This window comes from Camelus dromedarius, chromosome 5 (genome assembly GCF_036321535.1).
Source record: "Camelus dromedarius isolate mCamDro1 chromosome 5, mCamDro1.pat, whole genome shotgun sequence".
Lineage (NCBI taxonomy): Eukaryota > Metazoa > Chordata > Mammalia > Artiodactyla > Camelidae > Camelus > Camelus dromedarius.
The window spans coordinates 21,337,586-21,351,408 of NC_087440.1; the positions used below are offsets into that span (position 1 = coordinate 21,337,586).

Genomic DNA, 13,823 nt, shown 5'->3' on the forward strand with positions numbered 1-13,823 from the left:
GTGAAAAACATCGGGAATGAAGGGGCATGACTTTCTTGAGTCATGGGGCTGATGACTTCTAGGAGAGAGTGTGGTACAGCCCAGAAAGCATTCAGGTCAGTCAGAAGCCCTGGACGCCAGGCCTCGCTCTGCCCTCGGCTAGCTCCCAGCCCCTCCCTCAGGCTCCCTGCTGTGGCCTAGACGTTCTGCGTACACATCCCCAAGAGGGATGGACTCTGGCATTTCTGAGACACCAGCACCGGTCTTGGCCTCACGCTCCAAATTAAGCAGAAACAGGCCCACCCCCTTGGGACCTGGCCAACAGCAGTTCTGGGAGTTTCTGGTGTGAACTTGACTGCAGGGTTCATTTTTGAGTTGATTCACCTCATTCTTGGATGTCATTTTTTCATTCTCCACCTTGGGCCTTGGGGAGATGAGCGGAGATGACTGGGTCTTGGCTGAGGAACAGAAATGTATCTCCCGACAGCTCACTGCCCTAGAAATCCTTTCTTCCAGAAAGAGGTGCCTATCTTGGCCACCTAGATGGTTGTGGATCACAGAAAAGGGGAGGTCACACCCCGTCTGCAGCCTGAGGCTTACAATGATCAAAAGGGACTCTGAAGCCTTTCTCTAGTAGCTTAAGACAGGCAGGCTGGGTTTTACCTACCTTTATTGATACCATCTGACCACATCCCTACTTCTGCTCCTGGACCATTGAGGTATTTCTGCTGGTTCAGGAAGGGGGCCTCGGCAGAAGCCACAGGGAGTTATGAGTCTGAATTTCTTTAAGATATGGTTGGGCCCTCCTCACCTTTAGACCCAGGTCCTAGGGCACTGTCTGACACATGGCAGCCTCTCAGTATTTGGAGAACAAACGAGGGAGGCTGTGAGAGATTAGGAACACCTCGGAGTCCAGATGAAACTGTAGGGAACCAGAAATTTCCATGGCCAAATTCCCAATGGCCAAATTGAGACTCGGAGACAGAATTTTGGGAGAATTAGAAAAGGACAGCCTTATTGCTTTGCCAGGCAAAGGGGAGTCAACAGGCTAATGCCTTAGACTGACTCCATCTTGGGGTTGGTGCCCTGAGGTTTTATAGAAAAACCAGATGGAACAGAAAGATGACAGCAATCGAGGTGTTTTCCAGCTGCTGCATTCTTCTTAATCTTGATGAATCCACTTGGCATCACAGAGAAACTTCAGAGGGTCTGTTCATTTTTCTGAGGCTATCAGCCCGTGACCACCTTTCTGGAATACAGCTCTGGGTTAAAGGATAAGCTATTCTGGGTAAAGAATGTATAGGGAGTGGAGAATGTGATGGAAAGGTTGGAGGCTGTTTAGCACAAAAGTAGTTAAGCAACTGAAGCAGAGATGGGGGTTTGTCAAAGAAAAAAGTAAAACAGGGTGCAAGAATTTTAAGTCCGAATGAATCAGCAGCTTTAGCATCAAGGAAGCCGTTGTGTTAGTTTCCTATTCTTTCAAAGATGAGACTTGAAAGGCGCTGGTTTAGGCTGTTTAGCTAGCTAGGGGAGACTAGCCCCTTAGGCAGCACTTTCTGGACCATCTGGGTCAATATCATCTGAAAGGCTTGTTTGCAATAATGAACACCTGAGTTCTACCCACACCCACTGAATCAAATCATCTGGCATCTATATTCTGTAAGCAGCCCAATGATAGCCAGGGGCTGGGTTTGGGAACCAGGATGCTGGTTCCTCATCCTCTTGGAAAGAATCTGAAGTGCCTCTTGCTTGAGAAAATGGGGCTCTAGTCACTTCCCAGAGCACATCAAACCCCACCTCCAGCGCCAGCAGAACAGCCAGCTCCACCCTCCCCACCCCAGCACTACCTGTCAGACCTGAGCCAGCAGTGAATGTAATCAAAGGAGTGCAGGGTGGTTCTGGAACGCCCACAAGCAGGACTTCCTCCTGGGAGCTGGGCTGCCTGGCCATGCTCTGGGCGCTCTGGCCAAGGTGGCTGGCAGGCAAGGGGGTGCCCCTCCTGGGTTCAGTGCTGCTGCGGAAGAGAGAGAAGAGAGGACTTCAGTGGAGGCAGTGGCGGGTAAAGTACCTGATCTTCCGTGGGGGTGTGGACAGCAGGAGTCATGGGAGCAGCGTCCCCTGTGGAGGCAGGCCAGCCCCGGGAATATGTTTGGATCTGGGCCGGGACCAATTTGTTCCAGATAACCTGGTGGAGGTTCAATTAGAGAGCTTGGCCATTTAGTAATAATAATCTTACATAATCACTCTTGGTTAGGAAGTGGAGGGCAAGGTCATGTGACACTTGCAGGTGGTTGGGTTTTGCCCAGAAGGCCAGAGCCTGGCTGCTGAGTGAGGGTGGGTGGTTGACAGGGTGGGAGGAATAAGGCACTGGCTGGGACTTTGAGGAGAGAGCCGCACTCCCAGGAGGCTGCAGTTGGCTGTTCTCCTGAGCCCAAGCTGCAGTCTCCCTAGCGACTCATCAGACCAGTACCAGCTGGGTGACTCTTGCTTTCCCTTCACCTGCTGCCCACTCCTGGGCGGGGGCCCGTGGGTGGGGCCCATCACAGGTCTTTTTTTTTCCAAAAAAATTTTATTGGGGGAAAACTACAAAATATTTATAGAAACAAGGTTTTCTTTTAATACTTAACCTCTTTAAACACATTACTGCTGCTGTCACTTCTGCTCTCAAGCAATAGCGGTAGGACTGTAGCCCAAGGGGAGCAGCAAGTCTGTGGTGCATAATAAACATAATTAGTAAAAATGGCCGCATGTGTTAAGCACTTACGCCAGGCACTTTGTACGACTTCTCATTTAAAACTCACCACGACCCCATGAGACTGTCATCCTAACCCCCCCCTTTCTAGATTGGGAAACTACAGCACAGGGAAATCAAGTAACCTGCCCAGGACCATTCAGCTAGTCCACAGTGGAGCTTAGATTTGAACCCAGCCTGACTGATTCCAAGGTCAGGTTCATCACCAACATGCTGAACTCCCAGCACTTGCTCCGCCAAGGCCTCCCAGGTTCCTGGCACAGTGACACCAGCAACCTGGGCCAGACTGCCGCTCTGTGATAGGATGGGGGAAGCCTGAGGTGGGCACCACAGCAGGGAGGTCAGGCCCCACAGCCGCTTCCTGGAACTGAGTCCCCGGAGTTCTGTCCTTTCAGTGGGAGACCCACCCATACTATGACCTCCAGGTGAAGGTGCTGAGGGCCAGAAATATCCGGGGGGCAGACCTGTGTGAGTGACCCCCAATTCCACACCTTCTCCCTTCCTTTCCCTGGGGCCCCCTCAGAGCTCAGCAGAGGCTGGCCTCAAGTGGGCATGTGTATTTGGAGTGGGGCCGAGGGAGGCCTCTCTGCTGAGGGAGCCTGGGCCACAGCCCCGGGCGGGCAGGCGGGAGCTAGAAGGGAGGGGAGCGTGCAGACCACGGACTCCTCCCTAAGTCGGGCAAGTGGAGCGCCGCCAGCCTGGGTGGGCGGGTGGGGCGAGGCCTGCTGTTGCCAAAAGTCACCAGCTGCTCTCTAGGAGTTTCCATGCCAGTGCTCACACTGGGTGGGAGCTTGTTTCCTGAATCAGGCCTTTTCCGGGAATCACTCAATGGTCTGTGCTGCTACATGAGCTTTTCAACTGGCTGCTGCAGGAGCTCCGTTCAGTTGAATGGGAGGTGTAGCTGAGGAGATGGAGGACATTGGCACTCCCCCAACTCCCCAGCCCACCCTGCTCTTTGGCAGCCCCTTCCCCCCTTCCCATCCAGCCCCAGCCTCCCCCAGGCAACCTTGTCAGCAAGAAGAGCTAGAGGCTGAGGACCCCTCCCCATCCCACCTACAGTGTCCAAAGCTGACTGCTACGTGCAACTGTGGCTGCCCACGGCGTCCCCTAGCCCTGCCCAGACGAGGGTGGTGGCCAACTGCAGTGACCCCGAGTGGAATGAGACCTTCAACTACCGGATCCACGGCGCTGTGAAGGTGAGAGCCAGCGAGGGATAGGGCTCCCCTAGGGTGCCCGCCCTCCTGCCCGGCCTCAGGCTCCCTGCTCCTGCCCTGTCCCCAGAACGTCCTGGAGCTCACCCTTTATGACAAGGACGTCCTGGACAGCAACCAGCTCTCCTTGCTGCTGTTTGACCTGAGTAGCCTCCAGCCTGGTCAACCCTACAGACACACCTTTCCACTCAGCCAGGTGAGCCCTCCCACCTGTGCTGGCAACGAGCCCAGCTTGAGGAAGAGGCCCAGGCCACCAAGGCAGGAGCTCCTGGTCAGCACAGGCCGGGCCTCCGAAACAGACCCTCCTGCATCCTGCAGCACTGACCCCACAGAGGTTTCCTTCAGTGAAACCTGACCTTGAGGGCTGAGCGCTGTGTGTGTGGCGATACCACTACCCCGTCCTGTGCCCATGAGTAGCCACAACAATGGTCTCCCCTTCTAGTCCCTGGGGCTGAGCAGGGCTAGGGGGGCAGGGATGGTCCCGAGGCTGTGGAAGCTCTTTGAAAACTGGTGCTCCCTTGCTCCCTCCCTCCAGGATTCACAAGAGCTGCAGGTGGAATTTGTTTTGAAGAACAGGTGAGTCCAGGTGGAGCTGATGCCCTCCTGTTTACTCTTAGACTCCCCAACAGCTCCCGGCTGTCAGTCACCAGGTCCTGTGCTGGCCTGGCCTAAGAGGGGATGTTCTGATCTTGATGCCCATTTGAGGGCTGGCCAAGGCCGATCCCAAGCCCCAGGCCCTGCCATACTCCCCAGGCTCCTCCAGCTGCTTTGGTTACATTATTTTAGTAAAAGGCATCTCCAGGGGTTCAGGTGTCCCATGTCCAAAGGAGCCCCTCATCCTTTGCAGCCAGGTGCCCGCGTCTGAGGTCATCACCAATGGGGTCCTGGTGGTAAGTAGAGAAGGCCAGCTCGGGCTGCTCAGGGCTGGGTGTGGTAAGGAGTCCATGGTAGAGCCCGACATGCCCACTTGCCTCTGGAGGACACTCAGTCCCTCCTCCGAGGGGAGATGTGCTGGGGAGACCTCTCCAGGGACGAAGGAGCAGGAAGCTGCCTCCCACCTGACGGGACAGCCCAGAAGCTAGACTTCCCACCTGTGTGCTGCACACTGCTCACTTGGGCCCCTGGCTTCTGAGACTGCTAAGGAGCCGCTGTCAGGCCCGTCACCTCCCCCTCCTTTCCCACCAGGAGCCATTTCCTCCGAGTCCTGGGAGGGGGGCTGCAAGAGAAGACCCCTGCTCATAAGGCACCAGCCCTGGGAAGGTTGTTAGCTCAGTCCTGCCCCAAATACCCCTCCCCCCCACCTCCCTCCATCCATCCTGGTTCAGGGCCCGTGGACTGGCTCCCACAGGTCTATGCTTTCCTCAGGCTCAGCCCTGCCTGAGAATCCAGGGCACCCTCGGGGGACATGGGACAGCCCCACATCAAGAGTATGGTGAGTCTGGTCAGTGGCCTTGGGTCTTGCCTTCTCTCCTGGGAGGCTGGGGGCTGCTGCAAGAAGATGAGTCTGGGGCAGAAAGTGCTTACTTTTTCACTGCTTAAATTTGACCAGGGAAAAAATGTATTGCCTCTGGAAGTACTGAATTTCTGTCCCTGGAAGTATTCAGGCATAGAGTGTCAGGAGACACAGCGGGCTGGTGTCACAGCAGGTAAAGAATTTACCAAAGACAAAGGATGAAAACAAAAGAGGGGTTAAAAGAAGTTTAGTAGGTACACTACCATAGACAGCTGAGGGCCACATAGACAAGAGGTGCCTGTTTGAGCCCTGAGGGTCAGTTGAGGTCTTTTATGGGTAAGGGGTTGGTGAACACAATAGGTCGGGTGCTGTGCATGCGCACAATTCTCTGATCTGTGGTAGGTAAGGTAAGAAGTTGTGGGTCTGTGAATGGGTGATTTATGACTCTGACAAGGTGGGCTGAAACAAGCCTGAGCTATTGTGAGATTAGGCATTACCTAGGGCTATTGCTTTGTTAGGGGAAACACGCCTAGTAAAGAATGTACTTTATCTGTTGAGGGATCACAGGCAGACATCTGAGAGCCCAGGACTGGGGATTGTTGGACTTTGAAGGACCCTAGTTGGCCCCACACGGAGGCTGTATCAGTTCAACCTCTGCTGAACAAAAGCACCCACAAAATCTCAGTGGCAGACACATCTGGTGGTCAGCTGGGGCTTGGCCAATCTAGGCTGGGCTTGGTGGGGGGACCTGGCTCTGCTCCCTGTGTCCCTCATGTACCTCCTGTTACCAGCGGACTAGCCTGGGCACGTTCTTAAGGGATCAGAAGAGGCATGAGAGAGCAAGCCCAAATGAGCAAGTTCTTTTCAAGCCTTTGGTCACACTGTGACCACTCACTAACATTTGGCTAGCCAAAACATCACAAGTCTGACCCTAAGTTGGAGGGCAAGGAACATGGCCGGCCTCTTTATTGGGAGGAACCAAGGTCACCTGGCAAAGAGTAAGAATTCCAGAAGTGAAGAACGGGGCGATCGCACTCAGCCACAGAGGGCAGCCACTCAGGCGGGGGTCCACATGTGGGAGGGGATCAGAGGCTGTGTAACAGCTAAGGTCCCCTCCGACATGGAGAGTCTGAGCCTACGGGCTGAGTTCTGCCCAGGTAGCACCATGCACTCATATGAGTCAGGCGCTGTGGTATGCATTTTACAGTGTTTTTGTTATGGAAATGACAGGCCAGCCAAGAAACAAGCACCACTCGGAAGGTTGGAGTACTCAGATTTATTACGCTGGCGGGCTCAGAGGGGCTTCTGCTCCAAAGCTCTGAGCACCTCCAAGACGTGCACATGAGGTTTTATAGGGTTAATTACAAGTATGGGGCTATTAGCCAATAAGGTTCAAACAACAAAAAGCAAGGAATCAGTACACTGGAGCTTATCAATTTGGAACAGATCACGTTACTGACACTTGTTGAGCTTGGATTTACGAGTTAGCTTGTTAGCCCAGTAAACTCACACTAAACTTCAGATTTATGAGTTAGCCCAGCAGAACTTAGATTAGTAAACGGACACTTGTTACACTTAGATTTGTGACTTAGCTCATTAGCCCAGCTGGGCTTTTCCTTCACATTTTGTTGTCTAATCCTCATAACAACCTCATAAAGTATGTGCCACCATTATCCTCTTTTAATTTACGAGACTGAGGCTCAAAAAAGAAACTTGCTTAAGGTCACACAGCCAGTAAGTGGTAGAGCACAATCTAAAAGTTGTGAATCGTATTTTATTCCGATGACTTTCTGAGGATTTCTAGCCCGGGAAGGTAAGTCTCTCAGATCGCGCTGAGGGACTGCTCCAAAGAGAGAGGGTAGGAGCTAGGATATATAGGAGTTTTGCAACAAAAACCAGGTGGTCAGAACATCAAAAGATTACTCTTATTAAAGAAAACCAGACATCAAATTAATGCATTGAGTGCTTTTCTCAGTATAGGAAGATGCAAGAGTCTGGGCTCATTGAAATCATTCGTTTGAAATGCACCTGAGCCATCTAGGGCCAGCATCCTGTTTTTTCCCATCCTGAGTCCCCTCAGGGGCGGTTGTTGTGGCTGATGGCTTGATGGCCACAGCATCCTTTGTTGACTGATGTGGCAGGCGGCATTCTCAGTCCACAGCCTGGACCAGACCCAGGTCTGCAACATCTGGGGCCCGTTTGCTCTCCCCACCACAGATTCTGTTATTTCTGACTGTGAACAGCACATACCAGTCCATAAACTGGTCTGAAAGAAGTATCACTTTCCTTATTTTCTCTCATTCCCTCCCCCCAGGTCATGTCAAGGCCCCCATCTCATCTAGTGCCAGGGAGGACGTGCAGGGAGAGAGATTCCATTTGGACCTCTGCTCCTGAGGCTTTTGGGGTCTGGGGCTCTTTTGTGGGTCCATCTGGGATCCCCTCTGCCTGGGTGTCACGTGTGGCACTTTCTGGGGTCTTGCCTGCTCCCCAGAAAGCTGTTAAAAACAGGGGGGCCTTCCTGCTCCTGGGCCCACAGGCCTCACTCTGCCTCCCTACAGCCTGGACTCACCTAGTCAGGGCTGGCCCTCCCCTGCTTCTCCCAGACACCTATCTATCCTCTCCGCACCATAAACCCATTTCTTTTACCTCCTCTGCAGACCCTCTATGTTACCCAAGGTCTTACGCTTTGGAAACAAAGGCCAGAACAACGTGCAGCCTCTGCTTTCTCTCTGGCCACAACCTCCCCCAAGGCAATGAGCATGGGGCTTGAATGGGGCAAGAGGAGGGAACCACCAGTTGAAAACTGGTAATTAATGTAATAATATATGATCATTATAATATGATAATTCTAGAATTCTATTTTATATACTTAATATAATAATCTCAAAATCATCAACCCAATACGCCCTGGGCAGGGCCTTTTCCAAGGCGCTGTGTGTCCCCACTCCCCCAGGCTCCCCGTTCTACCAGGGCAGATTATGGGACCCCAAGTGTCCTTCATGAAACATTTGCTGTAGGACACAGTGCCACAGAGTGAGCAGGGTGATGAGCTGGCATTTCCAAAGGGAAGGAAGAGGGAATTGCTGCGTGGGGTGTTACTGTCAGAAGCCACGCACCGCGCCCCCCACCCCACCCCCGCTGGCTTTCACCTGCGCCCTCTGCTCCCAGGCTCCAGGCAGATTCGGCTGGCGGTGCCCGGGGCCTATGAGAAGCCACAGCTCTTGCCCCTGCGGCCTCCCGTGGATTCAGGCCTCCCAGCAACGTCTACCTTCCACGTGAACCCAGTGCTCAGCTCCAGGCTGGATGTGGAGCTGAGAGAGAAGCTCATGGTCCTGCAGGTGAGTGGCAGAGCCCAGAAAGGGGCAGAGGACAGAATCAGTCCAGCCTGGAGGAGCGCTCACTCCAGGGCTACCGCCGAGGCTCCTTTTCCTCCACTCGTGTTTTCTTCTCTGCAGAGTGGCCCAAGTGCTGGGCTGGAGGCCCAGACCAGCCAGCTGGGCAAGGGGCGCATCCTGCTGTCCTCTCTGGCCCTAGGCCGGGAACAGCAGCACTTGGTAGCCCTGGGCGAGGTAAGGCTCTGTCTGGGCACCTAAGGGACCCCTGCCTGCTCTGTGTCTGGGAGAAGGGGCTCGCGAGGGGGTCAAGGTCAGGCCAGCCTGGAGCTCAGTCATGGCGTCCACATCTGGGCCAGAGTTACCTGAGCAACCTGGGCTGCAGGTGCAAGAATCCCACTCAGTGCTCTCGGGGATGGGCGGTGGTCTCTTCCAGGGCCAGGAGGTGGCTGTGAATGTGAAGGCAGAAATGAGGTGAGGAAGTGTGGGGGCTCTTCTGTCCGCTAGGCTCAGCTGGGGGTTGGGGTGGTCTGGTTCCCATGGGATCTTTCTAAGGGTGGGTCTTTCAGATTGTGGGTCTGCTCCTCTGAAAAATGGGTTTGGCCAGAGGCTCTCCTCTACTGAATAGTCACCCAGTACCCAACCCCCACCCCACCTGCGGCAGCTCTGGGGACCTTGACCTGCGTCTTGGCTTTGACCTCTGTGATGGGGAACAGGAGTTTCTGGACAAGAGGAAGCAGATCGTGTCCAGGGCCCTACAGCAGGTGCTGGGATTGAGCCAGGCTCCCGACAGCACCCAGGTATGGAAATGGAACGGAGGAGCCAGACTCTAGTCACTGGGACCAAATTCCACCCCTTCCCTTGAGAGCACTCTGTGACTGGGAGGTGACAGGAAGCCTTGAGGATGTGTGGGGACCAGAGGAGGAAGGGGGCAGGCCTGTTCACCTGAGCTGATGGGCACAGTTGGGAGAGTCAGGACCCCGTATGTAGCGAGAACAGCCCTGGCCAGGGAAGTTGTATTCATCTGCTCAGGCTGCCGTAGCAGAACACTGCAGACTGCATGGCTTAAACAACGGATGTTTATTTTCTCACCTGGAGTCTGGAAGTTCAAGATCAAAGTGCCATCAGGATTGGTTTCTGAGGAGGCTGCCACCTTCTTGCTGTGTCCTTACGTGGCCTCTCCTCTGTGCACGTGCAGGGGATTGATGGAATCACTCTGTCTTCCTCTTCTTACAAGTGCACCAGACTCTGGGAGTAAGGCCCCACGACTGTGACCTCTCAGAACCTGTATTACTTCCTTAGAGGCCTTTCTCCAAATACAGTGACATTGGGGCTTCAACACATGGATTTGGGGTGGGGGGAACATAATTCAGGCCATAACAATAGACAAAGGAATTTGGAAGTGGAGGCTCCATCGGAGCCTGTGGCTAGGAGGCAGGAGGAAAGGCAGTGCTAAGGGAGAGACCTCTGGGAAATCGGGAACAAGCTGGTGGCTTCCTCCTGGCTGCAAGTGCGCTCAGGAGACAGAGCCTGTGCCCAGCGCTGACAAGCTGAGTGAGCCTAAACTGTTGGTTTGGTAATGCCTGCTCTGTGCCCAGTCTCCACTCTGTGGGGGGAGGATAGAGAGGGCACAGACCTGCCTACAAGGAATTCTGTCTCCTCCAGCCCTCTGAAGGGACAATGCCCTTGCTGGGCACTGGCCAGGGAGCATTTTTTTCAAGATAGGAGAAGAAAGGCATGACAGGGAAAGGAACCAACAGTCTAGTGTGGAATGAGCCGAACTTTTGTGGAAAAGCTGAGCAGCCAAGAAGCTTCGGTCTGGTCCCATCAAGCACCTCCGATCCTGGTTTCTGTCACTTTGGTTCTGTGGTTCTCAGCTGGAGGCAATTTTATCCTCCTACCCACCTAGGGAACATGTGTCAATATCTAGAGACATTGTCACAACTGGGGGAGGGGAGAGGGATGCTACTGGCATCTTCTGGGTGAAGACCAGGGATGCTGCTAATCATCCTATGGAACACAGGATAGTTCCTCACAACAAGGAGTTATCTGGTCCAAAAAACCAGTAATGCCAAGGTTGAGAAACTCTGCTTTAGCTGTTCTGGGTAAATCTAGTATGTCTCCCAGGCACATAATTTCCTGGTATCACGGTTAAGAGCCATCTCTGAGGCCATCCTGCCTCAGTTTGATAGCCAATCACTTACTAACTGCATGATGGTGAGCACATTATCTAACCTTCCCATTCCTCAGTTTCCTCATCTGTGAAATGGGGATGTCAATGGGTTGCTTTGAGGATTCAATGAGATAATACATGTAGGGCTCTTAGATCCATGTCTGAAGTGATAAGCAGTAATATACAAATGACAGTGGCGATAGATGTTGTCATCATGATTATTGTGCCCAGGTGCCTGTGGTGGCTGTGCTGGGTTCAGGAGGTGGAACCAGAGCCATGTCTTCCCTGTATGGCAGCCTGGCAGGACTACAGGAGCTCGGCCTCCTGGACACTGTGACCTACCTGAGCGGGGTCTCTGGGTCCACCTGGTAAGTGAGGTGGGGCAGGGCAGAATGAAAGAGAGCCCTGAAGGGGCAGAGGTGTGGCCTGGTGATCAGGTGGGGAGGGGCAGGAAGGGACTGAGTCCCCAGGGCCTCCTGAGTGGGTGGTGCGGGCCAGTGGGTTCAAGTGATGGGGGAGGAGAGGGCACTCACAGACACATTCATCCCTCTCTCCCCTTGCCGGGCTCCCCTGTCCCTAATTCCGTCTGGGCCCAGGTGCATCTCCACACTCTATAAGGACCCAGCCTGGTCCCAGGTGCCCTTGAAGGGCCCCACTGAAAGTGCCCAGGCTCGGGTCTGCAGCAGTAAGATGGGGGCAATATCCACGGAGCGCCTACAGTATTATGCCCAGGAACTGGGAATCCGGGAAAGCAGTGGCCAAAGCGTTTCACTCATCGACCTCTGGGGCCTTCTCATTGAATATTTCTTGTACCAGGAGGTAAGAGAAGAGCAGGTAGTAGATAAACTTGGCTCCTTTTCACCCTTCCCCATCAGCACTTAGTCCTGCTTTAGCCACAAGGCTAAGGTCTGAGATGCGCAAAGCTATCCGTCAGGTCTGAGCTCCCTGAGGGGAATGGGTGAGATCTCTGGATGGGCTGATGCTTCATCTTCCCTGGCTCCTAACCCCTGGGGAGGGAGAGGCCGGTCTTCAGCTCTCAGGTCTGTCTGTGTATTAGAATTTCCAAAAACACCCGTGCCTGGGCCTCACTTCCAGAGTTATTGATTTTGTTTTGTCAGGAGTTAAGCTCTAGTACGTATGTTTTGAAAGTGTCCCAAATGCTTCTAACCTGTAGTTAAGGCAGAAGGCCACTCCCGCGCATTGACCAAGTGGGCACGATTCACGCCACCTGGTGGTTTCTCCTGGCTGCAGGCCCAGCATTAGCTGGGAGATTCAGAGCTGAGTGGGGCTCTCAGCCCTGGGAGCCTGTGGGGCCTGGCCCACTGGTGTGAGGCTATGATTTCTCATTTCTAAGAAAAGAAGACATGTTTTCTAGTGATTAATTTTTTTAAGAAAGTAGACTGGCTTTTCGGTTATTCCTTTAAAAATGTCACTCTGACCCCTTGGGTTCTGATATGCTTTCTTGAAAGGGAGGGAAGCAGGGAGGGTGTTCCCAGTGTGTCTGAAATTGCACAAACCCCACAGTGGCTTCACCTCTGCTGCAGCCTAAAGCCTGTCCCTTAGCCAGGTGTGTCTAGAGTGCTGGCCTTAGCAACAAAATCTCATGGGCAGGCCACACCCCACAGGTGCTGGACCTCCCAAAAGGCCAAATGGCCTCCCTTCTTTCCTGACCAGGAAAATCCTGCCAAGCTGTCTGACCAGCAGGAGGCGATCAGCCAGGGCCAGAACCCTTATCCCATCTATGCCAGCATCAACGTCCGCACCAACGTCAGTGGGGAAGACTTTGCAGGTGCCTGGGTGTGGGGACCTAGGAAGGAGGTGGAGGCGATGGTTGGTGGGAGGGTGTAGGAGGCCAGGGCTGTCAAGTGGGAGCCTTGGAGCACAGGGTGCTTGCTGCCTCCTGCTCTTGTCCAGGCAGACTCCTGCTCAAGCCCAAGGGCTGGGGGCAAACACGAGGTCCTGGTGGGAAGCCCCTGGTGACATTCCCTTCACTTTGGGCCCCCAGAGTGGTGCGAGTTCACCCCCTATGAGGTCGGCTTCCCCAAGTATGGTGCTTACGTTCCCACTGAGCTCTTTGGCTCAGAGTTCTTCATGGGGCGACTGCTGCAGCACTGGCCGGAGCCCCGGATCTGCTACCTGCAGGGTGAGTCTAGGCTGGAGGGCTGGGGACAGGGCAGGGGCCGGGCCAGGCCCTGATATGGGGTGGAGGAGGTGTGAGGGCCGGGGGCCTTGCCTTTCTCCTTAGGTATGTGGGGCAGCGCCTTTGCCACCAGCCTAGATGAGATCTTCCTGAAGACTGCTGGCTGGGGCTTCGGCTTCCTCAACTGGCACAGAGGCAGCATAAACATCACAGGTGAGGTCAGAGACCCTGCTCCCTTCCCCCTCCCCAACACCTCTTTCCAGCAATAAGGTCCTGGCAGAGGCATGGAGGAAGGAGGGGACGGTGAAGGACTTGGATGTCCCATTGGGTTCAGAGAAGTCTTGAGAAAATGAGTTCTAGCTTAGGGTCTCTGGATGCCCAGAGATCTGCAGAGAGGCCCTGTGGTTGGAGGGTTTGATGCAGAGTGAGGGTGCAGGTCAGAAAACCTAGTGGGAGTTGTAAGTGCTCTGTGATAAGTGCATCCACCTTTAATTCTCTACTTGGGCTCCAATTAAGTCAACTCAGACTAGGGCCAGTGTGTGTCTGGTGGATACTGTGTCCGCCCACCTCAGCGCTCCCCTTCAGCCTGCTCCTTAAGTGGCCCATGGGCTCCCCGCTCTGTAGAGTACCTTTCCCACCTTTTTTCCCTGGGTAACTTTTGCTGAATTCTTGAAGTTCAGCACAGACATCATTCTGTCAGGGGGCATCTTTGTTCTGGTCCAACCCTCCAGGCCAGTCAAGGGTCTGACCACCAAGGTCCCATAGAACCGCACACACATCCCG

General features: G+C 54.0%; 1 protein-coding gene across 1 annotated transcript in view; it reads left to right on the forward strand.

Moving 5' to 3' along the window:
- The first annotated feature begins 1,767 nt into the window (after nt 1–1,767).
- PLA2G4F (phospholipase A2 group IVF) overlaps nt 1,768–13,823 on the forward strand; it is a 16,638-nt gene continuing 4,582 nt past the window's right edge. The window contains exons 1-16 of the mRNA XM_031453247.2: nt 1,768–2,038; nt 3,127–3,199; nt 3,791–3,927; nt 4,013–4,138; nt 4,478–4,518; nt 4,790–4,832; nt 5,308–5,374; nt 8,564–8,733; nt 8,851–8,964; nt 9,164–9,201; nt 9,392–9,527; nt 11,132–11,268; nt 11,497–11,719; nt 12,575–12,689; nt 12,906–13,043; nt 13,146–13,253. Of these exons, the coding sequence (XP_031309107.2) occupies nt 1,928–2,038; nt 3,127–3,199; nt 3,791–3,927; nt 4,013–4,138; nt 4,478–4,518; nt 4,790–4,832; nt 5,308–5,374; nt 8,564–8,733; nt 8,851–8,964; nt 9,164–9,201; nt 9,392–9,527; nt 11,132–11,268; nt 11,497–11,719; nt 12,575–12,689; nt 12,906–13,043; nt 13,146–13,253 (1,777 nt within the window). The 5' untranslated portion in view covers nt 1,768–1,927. The remainder of the gene's footprint in view (nt 2,039–3,126; nt 3,200–3,790; nt 3,928–4,012; nt 4,139–4,477; nt 4,519–4,789; nt 4,833–5,307; nt 5,375–8,563; nt 8,734–8,850; nt 8,965–9,163; nt 9,202–9,391; nt 9,528–11,131; nt 11,269–11,496; nt 11,720–12,574; nt 12,690–12,905; nt 13,044–13,145; nt 13,254–13,823) is intronic.